The following is an 18343-nucleotide window of genomic DNA, read 5'->3' on the forward strand; positions in this document are numbered from 1 at the left end:
AAATAAAAATATACAAAGTGGAACAAATGGACAAAATAACATGTACAATGGAAGGGGATAATCAAAGTTACATAGTTTCTAAGTCAAGAAACTTGTTATTTGGGAAGAGAATACATTCAATGATTAGTTTTCATGTTTACATAAGCATTTTTCCTAACCACTAAAAATGGTAATTGACTTTATAATATCTTTCAGAAACATGGAGGAGTAAATAAGATTCTAAAAACTGAATCCAAAAGAAAGTTGGACTAGAACTTTTAATAACCCACAAAAAGTTAAGGCATCATTTAAAACAAATGCATTCGCTAGATTAGTAATAAGATTCAATTTACCAGAAAGAAATGGCAATTCTAAACATCTATGGAAATTTTTAAGCAAAAATTGACAGAATTTACAAAGATAAATAGATAATGCTCCATAATGCTGAGATACTTTTAACACACTAAGTCAAACAAAAAAATATATAAATACGGATATAGATAAAATTTGAGTAACACAATAAGAAAATGATCTTGTACTCTTAACATTTAAAATATGTACACCTTTCTCAAGCATGCATAGAATAATTATTAATTCTACTCGATATTAGCTTTAGAGCAAGGTTCAACAAACTTTAAAGCAATAGTCCCCAACCATTTTGGCAGCAGGGACTGGTTTCATTAAAGACAGTTCTTCCACGGACTGCGGCTGGGGGATGGTTTCGGGATGATTCAAGAGAATTATATTTATTCTGCACGTTATTTCTGTTATTATTTCATTGTAATATATAATGAAATAATTCTACAACTCATCATAATGTAGAATCTGTGGGAGTCCTGAGCTTGTTTTCCTGCAACTAGATGGTCCCATCTGAGGGTGATGGGAGATAGTGACAGATCATCAGGCATTAGATTCTTATAAGGAGTGCACAACCTAGATCCCTTGCATGTGCAGTTCATGATAAGGTTCGTGCTCCCATGAGAATCTAACATCACCACTGATCTGACAGGAGGCAGAGCTCAGGCAATAATGCTCATTGCCCACCATTCACCTTCTGTGCAGCCTGGTCCCTAACAGGCCACAGACCAGTACCAGTCCATGGCCCCGGGGTTGGGGACCCCTGCTTTAAAGAACTGGTATCATTGGCCAGGCACGGTGGCTCACGCCTATAATCCCAGCACTTTGGGAGGCTAAGGTGGGTGAATCACTTGAGGTCAGGAGTTTGAGACCAACCTGGCCAATGTGGTGAAACCCCGTCTCTACTAAAAATACAAAAATTAGCCAGGCATGGTTGTGGGTGCCTGTAATCCCAGCTCCTTGGGAGGCTGAGGCAGGAGAATCGCGTGAACCCAGGAGGCAGAGGTTACAGTGAGCTGAGATCGCACCACTGCACTCCAACCTGGGCGAGAGAGCAAGACTCAGTCTCAAAAAAAAAAAAAAAAAAAAACTGGTATCATGCACAGGTGTCCTCTGACTACAGTGTAATTAGTTTAAACAAAACAAAATAGAATTAGTCAAAATGGCCCACATTTTTGGAAACCTAAAACCACATGTCTAAATACTCATGAGTAAGAAAAGAAATCATAATGGAAATTTTAAAATCCTTAGAATGGAATCATAATGAAAATTCTACAAATCTAAGTAGGATATAGGTAAAGTGGTTCTTTGAGGGAAATTTATAACATTAGATGTTTACATTAGAAATAGGCTGAAAAATAACTAAGCATTCAATTTCAAGAATTAGAAAACAAAGCTCGCTTTGGTAGCACATATACTAAAACGAACAATACAGAGATTAGCATCGCCCCTTTAAAAAAATTTTTTTAAGAATTAGAAAACAGATCAATAGAGTACACCTGAAGAGAAATGAAGAATGGAAATAAAGGGCAGAAATTAATGAAAGGTAAAACAGAAACACAATACTGAAGATCACTAGGTATCTAATTTTGCTCCCTTCTGAAACTCCACTAAAACTACAACAAAGGAATTTACTTAAAAGAAATAAGCCCACAAGGAGGAGACCCAATAAAATGTTAGAAGCTGGAACATAGATGGACTACTGCTAACTGCCTTAACAGGCCCAAGAAAGACAAATTCTGAGCCAGGAACCTTCAGTTTACATCACAGAATTTTCTCAAGTATTAGGCATTAGCAGTAACAGGCAGTTTGGAAAAGGAGATAGAAGAGAAATCTAAAATAAGGAGAACTGGTTAAAAGCAGATCCCCTCATCCACTTCATAGCATTGAGTAATTACAGAAGTCTGAAGGTTTATTCTCTGGAAAGGGTAAACAATGTGTCTACACTAAATTCTGCCAGGCACAATTGAGCATGTGAATAGCATACTGAAATCAGGGAAACTGAGTGACGTTATACATTCTGAGTGCTGACTGCAAAGAACTCTAGGCAAAAAAAAATGAGAGTCTTCTTTTAGGAAATAGGGTCGGCCTAAAAGACCTAAAAATACTGATATTGAGGATTTCCTCAATAACTGTCCCAGCAAAATAGCCCTACAGTGAAGGTTACTAGTCCAAAGACCTCAACCACATGCTTAGACCTTTTATGATCACCTTTTTAGTCTCCCTTTTTAGATTATTAAAAATGAGGTGACAGTGTCACACATGATGAATGAATCCAATATGAAAGATGCAGGCCAAAACAAATAATAAGGGAAGGAAGAACCAACTTACGCAGAAGGAAGAAAGCTTCATAAACAATAAATATCATTAATTAATATTCCTAGTGATATACCGTGCCTATGAATCAAAAATAGGATGGTATTTTTTTAATGAACATTCAGAGAATTTTAAAAATCTTAAGGATATAAAAATATGAGCCAAGTGTAGTAGCTCACACCTATAATCCCAGCACTTTGGGAGGCCAAGGTGGGAGGATCATTTGAGGCCAGGAGTTTGAGACCAGTAGGAAACATTGTGAGACCCTGTCTCTACCAGAAATAATAATAATAATAATAATAACTAGTTTGGCATGGTGGCATGCTCTTGTAGTCCTAACTACTCGAGAAGCTGAGGTGGGAGGATTACTTGAGCCCTGGAGTTTGAGGTTACAGTGAGCTATGATCACACCACTGCACTCTAGCCTAGGCAACAAAGCAAGACTTTCTAATTTTTTTAAAAATTATAAAATGAAAAGCTGAATTGAAGTGTTTAAAAGATACAGTTAAAGAAGCCACTCTGAGTATAGGACCAAAAAAAAAAAAAGACATGGCAGATAGAATAGACTCAATAGAAATATTACTGAATAGATAATGTTGAGCCAGAATAGAACGGAACCAACATCAAAAAGGAGACAGAGGCAGAGAATAGAGAAAATGGAAGAGAGGCAATTACCAAAATAATTCAAGAAAACATTATATAATTGATGGGCATGAGTTATTAGACCGAAAGAGCCCACTGGATACCCAGCACAATGGATGGAGATAGACCTATGCCAGTTTCAGAGTTCTAGAACAAGGAAGGATTCCAGAAGTATATAAGTTGAGAGGCAGGAATATATAGAAAGGATCAGGAATCAGAATGGCTTTGGGCTTGCCAAAGCAACATTGAAACTAGGAGACCAATGCCTTCAAATTTCTAAAGGAAAATTATTTCTAAGCTAGAATTCTACAGGCAGCCAAACTATCAGTAAAATACAGAGAAAAATATATTTTCATACATTCCAAGATCTCAGAAAAACTTACATCCCATTAAATATTGCTCAAGAACCTACTGAAAGATGTGCTTCGCCAAAATGAGTACTACAAAAAGGACGAGTGCGTGGGATACAAGACAGGAGATCCAATGAAAGAGAGAGGTGAAGGCAGTTCCTAAGGTGCAGGTGACGGAAAGGGATTTCTCAGAGGACAGCTGTATGCTAGACAGGCAGGCAGTCCAGAATAAAGCAGTGTGATAGAGAAAGAGAGATACAGAGAGACATATGTTGAGTGCCTTCTGTATTCTATACTCTTGCACCTGATACTATATGGGTAGTAAGTCCCCTTAGCCTTGCATGGACCATGTGCTGATGTTCTTGCTCTCCCCTTCCCACCCTGCTACCTGGATAACCAAAGACATTCATTTTACCCCACAGAAGAGTTTTGCTTTGAACTGCCCCTGAGAGCTGAAGATTGGCCATGGTAAGTAAGTTTAGAAGCGGAAAACAGATAGCACCCTACCCCCACTGATCATATTCCTGTCATATTTCAGTACCTGGCCCACACTGCCAGAAGCCTTCACTGTGTTGAGGCCTATGTTTCTTGGGACTCATTCTTGCCTTCCCCAAATGGGGGCTATGATAAACTCTGAAAAGCTGAAGCCAGACTGTGACTCTTTTAAGCTCATCTTCTCTTGAGAACCCTCACCAAACAGTATTAATAATGCCTTTTCCATACATTGCCAGGTTTGTGCTTTCCTGTTCATTTTTAAACTAATCACCTTTTACGTTCACTTATATGCCAATACTTACAGTTAAGTAAAAAAAAAAAAAAAATTGAAAAATTTATTATTGCCATTCACCATATTTAAATAAAGAACAGAGGCAGACCAGTCTTTAGAAAATTAAAATTAAAAATTAAAAGGAGAAAAATTACATGATACCAAGATTTAGACTAAAGCATTCTGTAAAATTCAACACCTATTTATGTTCTAAAACAAAACAAAACCCTTCACAAACTAGTAATAGAAGGGAACTTTCTTAACCTATAAATTCTATAGCATATAAAACACCTAGTCATGACATGTATTTTTTTTAATCCCTTTAAAAATCAAGAATAAAACTAGAATATATAATTACTTCTATTCAACATTATACTGGTGGAAATCCTACCCAACATTTTACTTGCAAATGACATGATCATGTATAGAAAATATCACAGGACATGTACAAAAAAAGTCGTTAGAGGGCCGGGCACGGTGGCTCATGCATGAAATCCCAGCACTTTGGCAGGCCGAGGCAGGCGGATCACGAGGTCAAGAGATCGAGACCACCCTGGCCAACATGGTGAAACCTCATCTCTACTAAAAATACAAAAATTAGCTGGGCATGGCGGCGCATGCCTGTAGTCCCAGCTACTTGGGAGGCTGAGGCAGGAGAATCACTTGAACCTGGGAGGCAGAGGTTGCAGTGAGCCAAGATTGAGCCACTGTACTCCAGCCTGGCAACAGAGCAAGACTCCATCTCAAAAAAAAGCTGTTAGAAGCAATAAGTGAAATTTAGCAGAGTCACAAGATTCTAGTCCATATTCAAAATCATATTTCTCTGTTCTAGCAGTGAACCATTAGTAAGATTTTGTAAAGTATAATTTACAATAACATCAAAATATATTAAATGTTTAAGGATTAAATTTAACAAAATATGCAAGATCTGTACATTGAAAACTACACTGTACAGTTTTTTTGTTGAGAGAAATTGAAGAGCTAGACAAATAGACAGATACACCATTTAATGGATTAGAAACTTCAATATTGTTAAGATGCCAGTTCTCCAATCCTGATTTGTAGGTTCTGCAGGCTTTTTGGTAAAAATGGAGAAACTGATTCTGACATTAACATGGGCATGCAAAAGATTGCGAATAGCCAAAACAGTTTTTGAAAAGGAACAACGTTAGAGGGCTTGCATGACTTGACTTACTCTATGCTGCTACTAAGACAGTGTTGTATTGGTGGTAATAATGAAATATAAATCAATAGAACATCCAAAAATAGACCCACACACCCATACTGACCTGATTTTCAACAAATATGTCAGGGTAATTCAGTGGAGAAAGATAATCTTTTCAACAAATTGTGCAAAAAAAATGAATTTCAACCTCACACCAATATAAAAATTTAATAGAAGTGAGTTCTATTTCCAAATGTAAACTGTATCTCTAAATGTAAAAACTAAGATTATAGAACTTCTAAAAGAAAATATAGGAGATATTTTTGGTTCGGCAAAGATTTATTAATAAAAAGCACAAACTATAGAAAAAAATTGACAAACTGAACTTCATCAAAATTTCAAACTTTTGTTCTTCAAAATATAGTATTCAGAAAATAAAAGGCAAGCCACAGACTTGGAGAAACTACTTGCAAAATATATATCCAACAAAGGACCTACATGTAAAATATAGAAAGAATTCTTAAAACTGAATAATAAGAAGGCAAACAATAATGTATCAAAGAAGATGTATGGATAGTAAATAACTACGTGAAAGATGCTCAGAAACATTAGTCATTAGGGAAATGCAAATTAAAACCACAATGAGATACCACTACATACCTACTAAAACAGCTAAAATGAAAAAGACTGACTTCAAACCAAGTGCTGATGAAGATGTGGAACATCTGGAACACTTATACATGCCTGGTGGGAATGTAAAATGGTACAGTCACTTAGGAAAACAGTGTAGCAGTATCTTGAAAAATTAAATATTCACCTGCCATACAATACAGCCATTCTTCTCCTATTTACCCAAGAAAAATGAAAACATATGTCTATATAAAGTGTTATTTGTGAATGTTCATAGCTGCTTTATTTGTAACAGTCAAAAACTGGAAACCCGCATTTGGACAGAGAAACAAATTGTGCTGTGACCATACAATGGAGTACCTACTCAACAATAAAAGGAAATGAAGTATTGATAACATAGTAACATAGATGAATCTCAAAGAATTATGTCAAATGAAAGAAGCTATATAATCAGGGGTATATATGGTATGATTCCATTTATATAGCATGCTAAAAAATGCAAATTGAGCTTTTGGAGGTAGTGGATATCTTGATTGTGGTGGTGGTTTCATGGGTATATACAGATGTACTGATCAGATAGACACTTTAAATATATTTAATAGTTTAAATGTAAGTCAGTTATACCTCATTGAAGCTATAAAACATAGGTAAGCTGATACTATTTTCAGTACCTCACCAAGCTTCAATTTTCTCATCAGTGAAGTAAAAATAATAATACCTGCCTCACAGGGATTTTTTGAACATTTTGTATGTGGTATGTGTGTGCATGGACACCCGTCCACAATACCTCCATATCACTCTCTCCTTATCAGGCCTTATTTTTCTTCAAAGCAATTATAATTATGTATTTAATTGTTTACCTCCCCCAACTATACTGTAAATTCTTTGAGAACAAAAACTTTACCTATTGACCCCTACCTTCCCAAATGCTTAGAACAATGCCTGGTACACAGTAAGTACTCCATATATATAAAGTGATTTAATGAATGAATGTGTGTGTGTGTGTGTGTATGTGTGTGTGTAACTACATTGCCTTACATGGAGCATATGATTCAACCTACATTGATAGCTAATCCACTATCCCCCTGCCTTTTCCATGGGACCAAAAAAGTTATCAGGTACTTTCCCAATACATTTATTAAAGTCTGGTGGCTTATTTCTCAGCACCTTTTATTAGCTACATATAGTAGGCAAATTATTAGAAAATTTGATAGGTCTGCTTTTACTATAAACAAAAACTGTTCCTTCTCATGAAAGTGATGTCTTCTAGCCAGGCGTGGTAGCACATGTCTATATTCCCAGCTATTTGGGAGACTGAGATGGGAGGATACCCTTGAGCACAGGAATTCGAGGCTGGAATGTACAATGATCACACCTGTGAATAGCCACTGTACTCCAGCCTGGGCAACATAGTGAGATCCCAGCCTTTATAAAAAAGGAAGAAAGTGATGGCTTCAATTTCTGATCGTGACATGACTTGAGAAAATTTTATTTTGCTTTTCTTTTTTCCCCCCACAGGGTTTATCCATGGCTTAGAGGACTGGGTTATACATCATTGGGTATATTTTTATTGGGATTTTTATTTTGGAATATAGATAACATATTTTGTGAGTCACTGAGGTAAGATATATTTTCATTCCTTCAGAAATATTTTTGGAAGCATTTTATTAAGTAGAGAATTTTATAAAAATATAGAAATAGTAGTGCCCTGAAATGAATTTTTACTATTGTTGACATTTAAAAGATATATACAGTATAATAAAGTTAGATTATTGGAATACCTGTTTAAATTACCTAAAATTTTGGACCTGAGACTATTTCATAACCTCTGTAGGGTTTGGGTTTTGTGTGTGTGGGCATCACAGAACTATATAGTTAATCAAATGTTGACTATTCCTTTGAAACCTGCCTGATCTGTTTCATTGAATAAAGAAGACTGATTTGTAATAAGCATATGAAATATATGTATATAAATATACACTTTCATATGCTTAATGTTATTTTCTTAAAAAGCAAGTGTTCCTTTTACCATCTTGTCAGCAATCATATATTGACAGGAGTTTGAATCTTAGACTTAGGTCTCTGGATTCTAGTCTATCATTAAAACACTGTCTTTCTGGCCCTCTTTTCCATGAAATGAGCATGCTGAATAGGTTAAACAAGTGGGTCATTCCAACTATAAATCCTGTGAACTAACAATTTTGCATAAACAGAGAACAGAGGAAGGTACTGAACAGTACTACAGGAAGGCAATCAACAAAATTCAGACTGTGAGAAATCTACAGAATGAATGACCTGGTCTCTTCGACAGATAAATTGCAGGGGCACAGCCAGGCATGGTGGCTCATGCCTGTAATCTTAGCACTCTGGGAGGCCGAGGGAACTCCTGATCATTTGAGGTCAGGAGTTCAAGACCAGCCTGGCCAACATGGTGAAACCCTGTCTCTACTAAAAATACAAAAATTAGCTGGGTATGGTGATATGTGCCTGTAATCCCAGCTACTTGGGAGGCTGAGGCAGGAGAATCGCTTGAACAGTGGAGGCGGAGGTTGCAGTGAGCCGAGATCATGCTACTGTACTCCAGCCTGGGCGACAGAGCAAGACTCCGTCTCAAAAAAAAAAAAAAAAAATTGCAGAGGCAGGAAAAAAGAGGGAAGAGGAACATATAGATTAAGAGTCTTAGATATAGCCAACCAGATACAACGTGTTGGCCTTTTTTGGATTCTGATTCAAACCAACTATTTAAAAAAATAAAGTATGAGAAATTTGGAACTTCAATCAGTAACTGAATCTTTTATGATATTAAGAGAGTATTATTATTATCTTTAGGTGTGAAAATGTGGTTATGTTTTAGGGAGGTTTTCATATTTTAGAAATACATACTAAATATTTAGAAATAAAATGATATAGTATCTGGGATTTGCTTCAAAAAGATATGAGAGAGAGAAGTGGCTGAGGGTTTAGATGACACAGATTGACCATAAATTATCATTGTTGAATACTGTTCCTCAGAATGTACTTTGGATAACAATGTGGCAGACTACAGGAAACTTAAGGCAATTAAATAACTGCTGTTTTGAGGATGATATGTCAAAATGCTCTAAGACTATCAGCGTTAGTTGCTAAATATTTTAAAAATTTAACATGGTGATTTTCTCCCTCTCTCCACACAGGAACTTTCGAAAGAAGGTACCACCTATCATAGGTATTACCACACAATTTCATGCATGGTGGCATATTTTAACTGGCCTTGGTTCCTATCTTCACATCCTTTTCAGGTAGGAAATAGCGACCTTTTTAGCCTCGTACTAGAGTTTGTTTTTTTTTTTCTTTACTCTTTAAATAGGATGTAAATATTTTTTAAACACTAGAAAATTCACAAACATGAAAATTAAATAGTACACTCTTGAACAACCATTGGGTCAAAGAAGAAGTCAAAAAATTAGAAAATACCTTGAGACAAGTGAAAACAAAAATACAACATACCAAAACTTATGAGATGCAGCAAAAGCAGTACTAAGAGAAGTTCATAGAAATTAATGCCACATTTAAAAGGAAGAGAGATCTCAATGAAACTTTACACCTCAAAGAACTAGGAAAAGAACTAAGCCCAAATTTGGCAGAAGGAAAGAAATAACATGGAGCAGAAATAAACAAAATAGAAAAATTTTTAAAAATCTGTGAAACTAAGAGTTGGGTTACTGAAAGATCACCAGAATTGACAAACCTTAGCTAGATTAACAAAAAAAGAGAGAGAAGACTCAAATAAATAAAATCAGAAATAAAAGAAGAGACATTACAATGCTGCCACAGAGATAAGAAGAATCCCACAATTATATGCCAACAAATTGGATGACTTAGAAGAAATGGACAATATCCTAGAAACAGAACCTACCAGGAGTGAGTTGTGAAGAAATAGAACAGACCTCTAACTAGGTCAAAACATTCATAAAAGAAATTAAGCAAGATGCAAATGAAAAGACATCCTGTATTCATGGATTAAAAGACAAAGTTGTTAAAATGTTCATACTACCCAAAGCCATCTACAGATCCAATGCAATCTCATTTAGAATTCCAAAGGCATTTTTTTACAGAAATAGAAAAAATAATTCTTACATTCATATGCAACTACAAAAGGCCACAGGTAGCCAGATCAATCTTGAAAAAGAGCAGACATGAAACATCACACTTCTTGATTTCAAAATAAACAAGCATGCATAACTTCTTCTTTTTTTTTGTACTTTTCAGGTATTGTGTTTTTTACAAGTTGAAAGTTTGTGGCAGCCCTGCATTAAGCAAGTTTATAGGTGACATTTTTCCAGCAGCATGTGCTCACTTCATGTTTCTGTGTCTTATTTTTGTAATTCTGACAATATTTCAAAGTTTATTATTATTATTACATCTGTTATGGTGATCTGTGATCAGTGATCTTTTTTTTTGGGGGGGGGGAGACAGAGTCTCCCCCAAGCTGGAGTGCAGTGGCACGATCTTGGCTCACTGCAACCTCCATCTCCTGGGTTCAAGTGATTCTCCTGCCTCAGCCTCCCAAGTAGCTGGGATTACAGGCAATGTGCCATCACACCTGGCTAATTTTTGTGCTTTTAGTAGAGACAGGCTTTCACCATGTTGGTCAGGCTGGTCTCAAACTCCTGACCTCAAGTGATTATCCCACCTCGGCCTCCCAAAGTGCTGGGATTACAGTTGTGAGCCAAGGTGCCTGGCCTGTGATCAGTGATCTTTGATGTTACTATTGCAATTGTTTTGAGGCACCACAAACCATGCACATATAAGACGGTGAACTTAATAAATGTATGTTTTGACTGCTCCACCAATTGGCCATTCCCAAGTCTCTTTCCTTCTCCTCCAGCCTCCCTATTCCCTAAGAGAAAGCAAAATTAAAAATAGACCAATTAATAACCCTACAGTGGCCTCTAGGTGTTCAAGTGAAAGGAAGAGTTACACATCTCTCACTTTAAACCAAAAGCTAGAAACGATTAAGCCTAGTGAGGAACGTATGTTGAAAGCTGAGATAGGCCAAAAGGTAGGCCTCTTGTGCCAAACAGTTGGCCAAGTTGTGAAGGCAAAGGAAAAGTTCTTGAAGGAAATTAAAAGTGCTACTCCAGAGAAACACGAATAATGAGAAAGTGACACAGCCTTATTTCTGATGTGTAGAAATTTCTAGTAGTCTGGATAAAAGGTCAGACCAACCGCAACATTGCCTTAAGCCAAGGCCTAATCCAGATCAAGGCCCCAACTCACTTCAGTTCTGTGAAGGCTGAAAGAAGTGAGGAAGCTGCAGAAGAAAAGTTTGAAGCTAGCAGAGGCTGGTTCATGAGGCTTAAGGAAAGAAGCCATCTCCGTAACATAAAAGTGCAAGGTGAAGCTGCAGCAAGTTATCCAGAAGATCTAGCTGAGATTATTGATGAAAGTGGTTACACTAAACAACAGAGTTTCAATGTAGATGAAACAGCCTTCTATTGGAAGAAGATACCATCTAGGATTTTCATAGCTAGAGAGGAGAAGTCAATGCCTGGCTTCATAGCTTCAAAGGACAGGTTGTGACTCTCTTGTTTGGAGTTAATGTAGCTGATGACCTTAAGTTGAAGTCAGTGCTCATTTTCTATTTTGAAAGTCCTATGGCCCTTAAGAATTATGCTAAATGTGGCCGGGCGCGGTGGCTCACGCCTGTAATCCCAGCACTTTGGGAGGCCGAGGCGGGTGGATCACGAGGTCAGGGGTTCGAGACCAGCCTGACCAACATGGTGAAACCCCGTCTCTACTAAAAATACAAAAATTAGCTGGGCATGGTGGCAGGCACCTGTAATCCCAGCTACTCAGGAGGCTGAGGCAGGAGAATTGCTTGAACGTGGGAGGTGGAGGTTGCAGTGAGCCGAGATTGCGCCACTGCACTCCAGCCTGGGTGACAGAGCAAGACTCCATCTCAAAAAAAAAAGAATTATGCTAAATATACTCTGCTTGTGCTCTATAAAATGGAACAACAAAGCCTAGATTACAGCACATCCATTTACAGCATGGTTTACTGAACATTTTGAGTAGATGCTCAAAAAAAACAGTTGCTGAACAAATGAAGCATATACTCATGTTGTTTTTGCTTTGTACATGCAGAAGCACTATGGTTATGTTTGTCAGTACGCCAGTGTGCATGAATTAAAAATGAATCTGAAAAGCTTTCCCCCTCCCACTTTTCTTTCAGTTTGTATACAAGAACACTTTACCTGAGATATAGGCCAAAAGTGAAGGTAAGTCCACATCTTAGGCCCTGTATGTGTGTTGGGGGTATGGTACTGGGAGTATAGGCTGGAGGTGAAAGAAGAAAGGGGAGTTTGGAGAGGTAGTGGAGCAAACACAGGCTTTGGAACCAAAGGCATTGAATCTTTCATTTACTACTGCATGTTCTTGGACAATCTCTTTAAGCCTTAGTTTCTTCAACAATAAAATTAAGCTGCTAATAACTACATTGCAGAGTTGTTTTAAAGATCAGAGATAATTTATATGCCCAGCTCCATGCTTGACAAAGTCAAAGCTTAATAAATTTAAATAAACTCAATAAAAATACTCTCTGATATCTGGTCCAAGTCTAGAAGGAATAAACTGTGCTCAGGCTGCTAATACCAGGACAATCACTAGCAAACCTATGTATAGCCCCATGGATTCTTTCTCATTCTTTTTCAGGGATAACATGGAACAATTTTGTCTTTTCTCATTTTGTCCTAATTTGTCCCCAAACAGTTTCTCTTTGGAATCTGGCCAGTGATCCTGTTTGAGCCTCTCAGGAAGCATTGATGAATCATTCCACCAAGAAAACAAACAAGCACCTACCATAGACCTGGCAGAATAAATAAGGAAATCCTTTAAGATCTACAAGTTCAAATATGTCATGACCATCACAGCAGAGGAGTGACTTTCTGACTAATGCTGCCACCCACACAGAGAATAAGGAGTGGGGCCTGCTGGGTGTTTAGCTCATGGCTTTATCTTATTTGTCCCCCTCCTCCTTTCACACTCCAGTTTATAAAGAAACAGAGATGATGATGTGTGTATGCCTCAAATGCTGAACCAGTTGGGCTTTTCTTAACAGGTTAACAGTTTGTGCTGGTTATAAGAAATTAACCTTCTTTTCTTTTTGCCAAGGGTTGCATGTGAATTATACCTTTCTTAATATTTGATTAAATAATGCAGTCAGCTAAGAGCCAACAAAACCCCATATCCAGATAGTTAGCTGTGAGTCAGCACTCAGCTGTGTCAGATTTGATTAATATTGTATTAATCTCATGGATGGTTCTCAAAGGTAAAAGAAGAGAGAGAAAGAGAGAGAGCTAGCTGTGGGATTCTGTGTAGTTCTTCACTATCTGTTCCAGGGCTAGTCGGAGGATCATAAGCAAGCTCAGACCTGCCCCCAGTTCAGTACTTAACCACATCCCAGGATTTATGGTGTCTGTCTATGGCCACAGCCAACCAGAATGAGTGGGTCATCTTATAACCTTTCTGAAGCTCCATGAGGACATGTATAGAATGCTGCACCTTCAGCCAGCTCTGCTCTGATCTTTGCAGATCTTTAAGTTGTCACTGTTTCTACGGCTAGACAAATAGGACTGGTGGTCTAGACTACCCATAGTTCATCCTCCTCACATAACTTATTTGAAGTTGTCAGGGAATGTCATTACACTCTGATTTTTTAAATTATGCAGTATTTTCCACTTCTCAGAGAGGTCATGGTTGTGCCCAGGGAAGTGTGTTGCATTAACTAAAGCTAAAATGATCAGAATCCTATTTACATAAAGCGTATTAAAATATCTGCTCCTTAATTTTCTGAATGAAATAGATGTAAGTTTCTGCTACTTGAAACCTACAGAACCCACAAAAATTAGGGTGCTAAGAAATGACAGTGAAATCTCATTGTAAGGCAGCTAGTTCTAATTTGCATTTGAATGTATAACAAATTGCATCACTTTTCACAAACTTAACACCTGCCTGGAGTAAAAATCTGATTTGACCCCTCTGCTCATGTATCATCATATTTGCAGCTCTGCATCATTTAGCATTTTTATGACTTTTTTTGCTTTATATAAATTATTGTAAAATCCAGATTGTTTTTACCACATGATGACATGACTCAAGATTAAATCCTGAGCTACAGTTTCAAAAAGAAAATCATTTTTTTCTTATGCAAAGATGGTAAAACACTTTTGTCATTTTTTCCAGTATTCAGTAAGTAGCCTTTGTACAAATTTAAAACCAAAAACTATTCTGTTGTTTTTCTTCACCTACTAGCCTTAGTTTTTAACCAAGTATCCAAGGATGTCAACTTGACATCTTTCCCTTAGCATGCCAACAAGCCATTAGACTGATTCTTCCACCTACTTTTATGATCCTCCAGGAAGAAAAACACTTGCCAAAACATTAAGAGAACTTTGGTTCTGCCTTAAGAGGGTATAAAACTAAACCATTTGAAGGCACAGCCCATAAGACTATACTTGATTTTGCCCCAAGATTCTGACTTCTGGCTACATTTCACCTGCAGTTACCTGGGCTATCAGCCATGATACATTTTTTAATTCATTTGTTTTCCACCATTATATTTTTATACTTTTCAGTTAGATATACTTCTGCATAAAGAGTATATATACAGTGTAGGATAAAGGCATATCGTACATGGCAATGCTGTTAAACATGGTTAAGACTGAGGTTCTGCAGGATTAAAGTCAGATTAAGGGTATAGAAAGCACACCTTGATACTGAGACCATTTAGAGCAATTTGTTTAATGAGTGGTTCAGCCATCACCACCAGTGGCCACCTGTTCAATAAAATTGCCCAGCACCACAGTGGAGAGTCATCTACACCCCAAGGTGACCTGTAAGACTGGCCAATTCTTTGAAGACCCTTTTTTCTGTTGGGAGGATGGAAAGCAGAAAGGGAAGCCAGGCTCTTTAATGTTCCAAGTCAGCTGTGCCTCACACAAGGCTCTCTTTTTAGCAACTAAGTAACACACTCAAGAGTTTGTATCTGTGCAGCATTTTATGGAAATCACTGGTGACCTACAGGATATTACTAAATTATCTTTATTTCAATAGCTTTATTTTTTTCCTACTCAGATTCTAGGTGGACATTACAGGGTTGGATTCCTCACTACCCCCTCCCACTGTCATTTGTTTTATTGGAAAACTTCATGTTAACTACAGTGTACAAAAAGTCTGTTTCCTGCTGAGCCAATAATGATTTGTTTGCATATCACCTAATGTGAAAAGTGCTCATCTGTGAACCCTACAGCAAATTATATTTTAGAAAATACTTTGTGAGGCTGGGCATGGTGGCAGAATGAGACTCCATCTCAAAAAAAAAAAAGAAAGAAAGAAAAGAAAAAAGAAAATACTTTATAAGGATGTAAAAGAAGCAATTTGCTTGCACATCTGAATATCCTTCTTGTGCCTCCATTTTCACTCTGGAAAACTGAAAGCAATTTGACTTTTATTTTTGTTTTTCTAAAGAACAGCTAGGTGAAAGGAGGTTAAGCTGATTGTCACTCTGCCTGCCCACTACCTACTCCCCACCATGGTGTTTCATGAAACATCCCCACCACCTGAAGTGATCTTTTTAATCTTTGTGATAGTAAATGCATTGATAATTAATAGGAAAAACATGTTTTTAAATAATCTACAAATGAGAACCCAAATAGTAGTATTTTGTTTGACAGAAGTAAATCAAATATTGTGGTTTAAATATAATGCAAAATTTCAGGACAGTTAATTTGGGCTTCCCTTACCCTAAGAGGGTTTTTCTTATAATAAGGAGAAGAAGTGTGGTTCAAAGAAAATTAAGAGACAAAACCTTCAGGTACATAATGCATGAAAATCTTTAAATGCCTGCAAAAATTAAGTTCTGTTGTAATACCAGCCAATTCTGAAATTAGCCAATGCCCTAAAAGCATCTAACAATTTAAGGTTATTTTATGAGTCCTATGAAAACAATTATTTGTTGCTAAATTTGAGTTTTAGCTAGCAACTGCATGTTTACGTGACAAGAAATTGTTTTGGCCCTGTGGTTTATGACATGCTGCTGGATAAGCATTTATGTAAAACTGACATTTCAAAGAGAACCATTTACAATTGGAATTTCCACCTGTGTGGCTGTTTGCAGATCTACCTCTGTCTTCCATTTTGCATCCTGTCAGTGCTATAATTAGTTTGATCACTTTGTCTTGTTTTTCAGTGTCTACAATTATAGCTTATTCACTATGTTCTAACTATTTAAAAATAATGGGCCAGGCGCGGTGGCTCACGCCTGTAATCCCAGCACTTTGGGAGGCCGAGGTGGGCGGATCACAAGGTCAGGAGATCGAGACCATCCTGGCTAACACAGTGAAACCCCGTCTCTACTAAAAATACAAAAAATTAGTCGGGCATGGTGGCGGGCGCCTGTAGTCCCAGCTACTCGGGAGGCTGAGGCAGGAGAATGGCGTGAACCTGGGAGGCGGAGCTTGCAGTGAGCCAAGATTGTGCCACTGCACTCCAGCCTGGGCAACAGAGCGAGACTGTGTCTCAAAAAAAAAAAGATTAAAATTTGATTTAAAGTAGTTAAACCCCTTTATGGAAGGAGCTGCAAAATGAAAGAAAAAAAAAAGAAAAAAAGGAATCGTGTCATCTTGACCCAGCTGACTGGAAATTTTCAATACTGTCTTTTAACTGTTGTACTCCAGCCAGCCTGGGCAACAGAGTGAGACCCTGTCTCAAAAAAAAAGAAAAAATTAGGAAATACTTGTTAAAATATCTAACTACGTAATTGCTACATGGGGGAGCCGCTGGTGTTGTTGAGGTCCTTGGGAGCATTCCACTGGACTTCACCATTTCTCCAAAATTATCAGCCCAGTCAGCTTCATATACCCAGGTATGGACACTTCTACATGTGAAATTCAAACTGAAGATAAAACTCTGACTTTGGAGTATAAACTTTTGCCTTGAGTATGAAACCTTGACATTGCTGAAAGAAAAGTGGAAACTGTAAGGGACAACAAGTTTCACCAAGGCACAGTCTTCTCTGATAGGCCAGCAGAGCAGCTAAGGAGAAGACAGATCATTCAAGAACTTAAGTCGTTTGTTAGCTACAACATTTCCGTTGCTGTGATACACATTCAGCCATTTTAGAGGAAAGCTAAGCAGGTACTGACCACCCATTTTCATGTACTTTAAATAACAAATATTATTTCTCAAGGTCTTCATTTTATCATTAAATTCAGCTAATTACTACCTGATTTCAAAGGCAGCTAGTGTAGAAGACTGGTCACAAGAATTTTTTTTTAAATAGAAAACCCTAAAATGCAAATCAAGAAATTCAGTTACAGGCTGCAAGTGACCTAAAATTCCCCCACTCTAGCTCAGCAGCCATCAGTCAGTATAGCACCAGCCACAGGTCACTGTGCTCTGCATACAGTTCCTTTTCAACCCTTACAAGACCTGCTTCATTGCTTTAAAAATGTAGTGTTGATACTTGAACTGAACTTAGTCATTGGTAACTTAATATTCACAAAATTGTCATAAAGCTTCTGAAACATCTGGCAATGCCAGATCTGTAATCGTCACTTTTAAATTGAATTTGCAGAATTAACTCTAAAGTTGCAGCAACTATATTTATTAGAGAAATCTTTAAGCATATACATAGGGTTCCCTATAAGCGTTCATTCAGAGATCACCTGTGCCTAAAAGAAAATGATAAAAATGTGTCATAATATCAAAGGGGTCTAGATCAGGGGTTGGTAAACTACAACCCATGGGCCAAATCCAGGCTGCAGTTGTATGGCCTGCAAGGTAGGAATGGTTATTTTATTTTATTTTATTCTTTATATATATATATATATATATATATATTTTTTTTTTTTTTTTTTTTTTTTTGAGACAGAGTCTCTCTCTGTCACCCACGCTGGAGTGCAGTGGCAGGATCTCAACTCACTGCAACCTCCGCCTCCCAAGGTTCAAGCGATTCTCCTGCCTCAGCCTCCCGAGTAGCTGGGACTACAGGCACATGCCACAATGCCACCATGCCTGGCTGATTTTTATATTTTTAGTAGAGCTGGGTTGGCCAGGCTGGTCTTGAACTCCTGATCTCAAGTGATTCGCCTGCCTTGG

General features: G+C 37.5%; 1 protein-coding gene across 4 annotated transcripts in view; it reads left to right on the forward strand.

Moving 5' to 3' along the window:
• Window positions 1–16340, forward strand: part of ACER3 (alkaline ceramidase 3) — a 165695-nt gene extending 149355 nt beyond the window's left edge. For all 4 annotated transcript variants that reach the window (XM_024255600.3, XM_054524855.2, XM_054524856.2 and 1 more), the window contains 4 exons: window positions 7724–7825; window positions 9379–9483; window positions 12420–12465; window positions 12956–16340. In XM_024255600.3, coding sequence (XP_024111368.1) covers window positions 7724–7825; window positions 9379–9483; window positions 12420–12465; window positions 12956–13009 — 307 coding nt within the window. In that variant the 3' untranslated portion in view covers window positions 13010–16340. The remainder of the gene's footprint in view (window positions 1–7723; window positions 7826–9378; window positions 9484–12419; window positions 12466–12955) is intronic.
• Window positions 16341–18343: the final 2003 nt, after the last annotated feature.

Source organism: Pongo abelii, chromosome 9 (genome assembly GCF_028885655.2).
Source record: "Pongo abelii isolate AG06213 chromosome 9, NHGRI_mPonAbe1-v2.0_pri, whole genome shotgun sequence".
Taxonomy (NCBI): Eukaryota; Metazoa; Chordata; class Mammalia; order Primates; family Hominidae; genus Pongo; species Pongo abelii.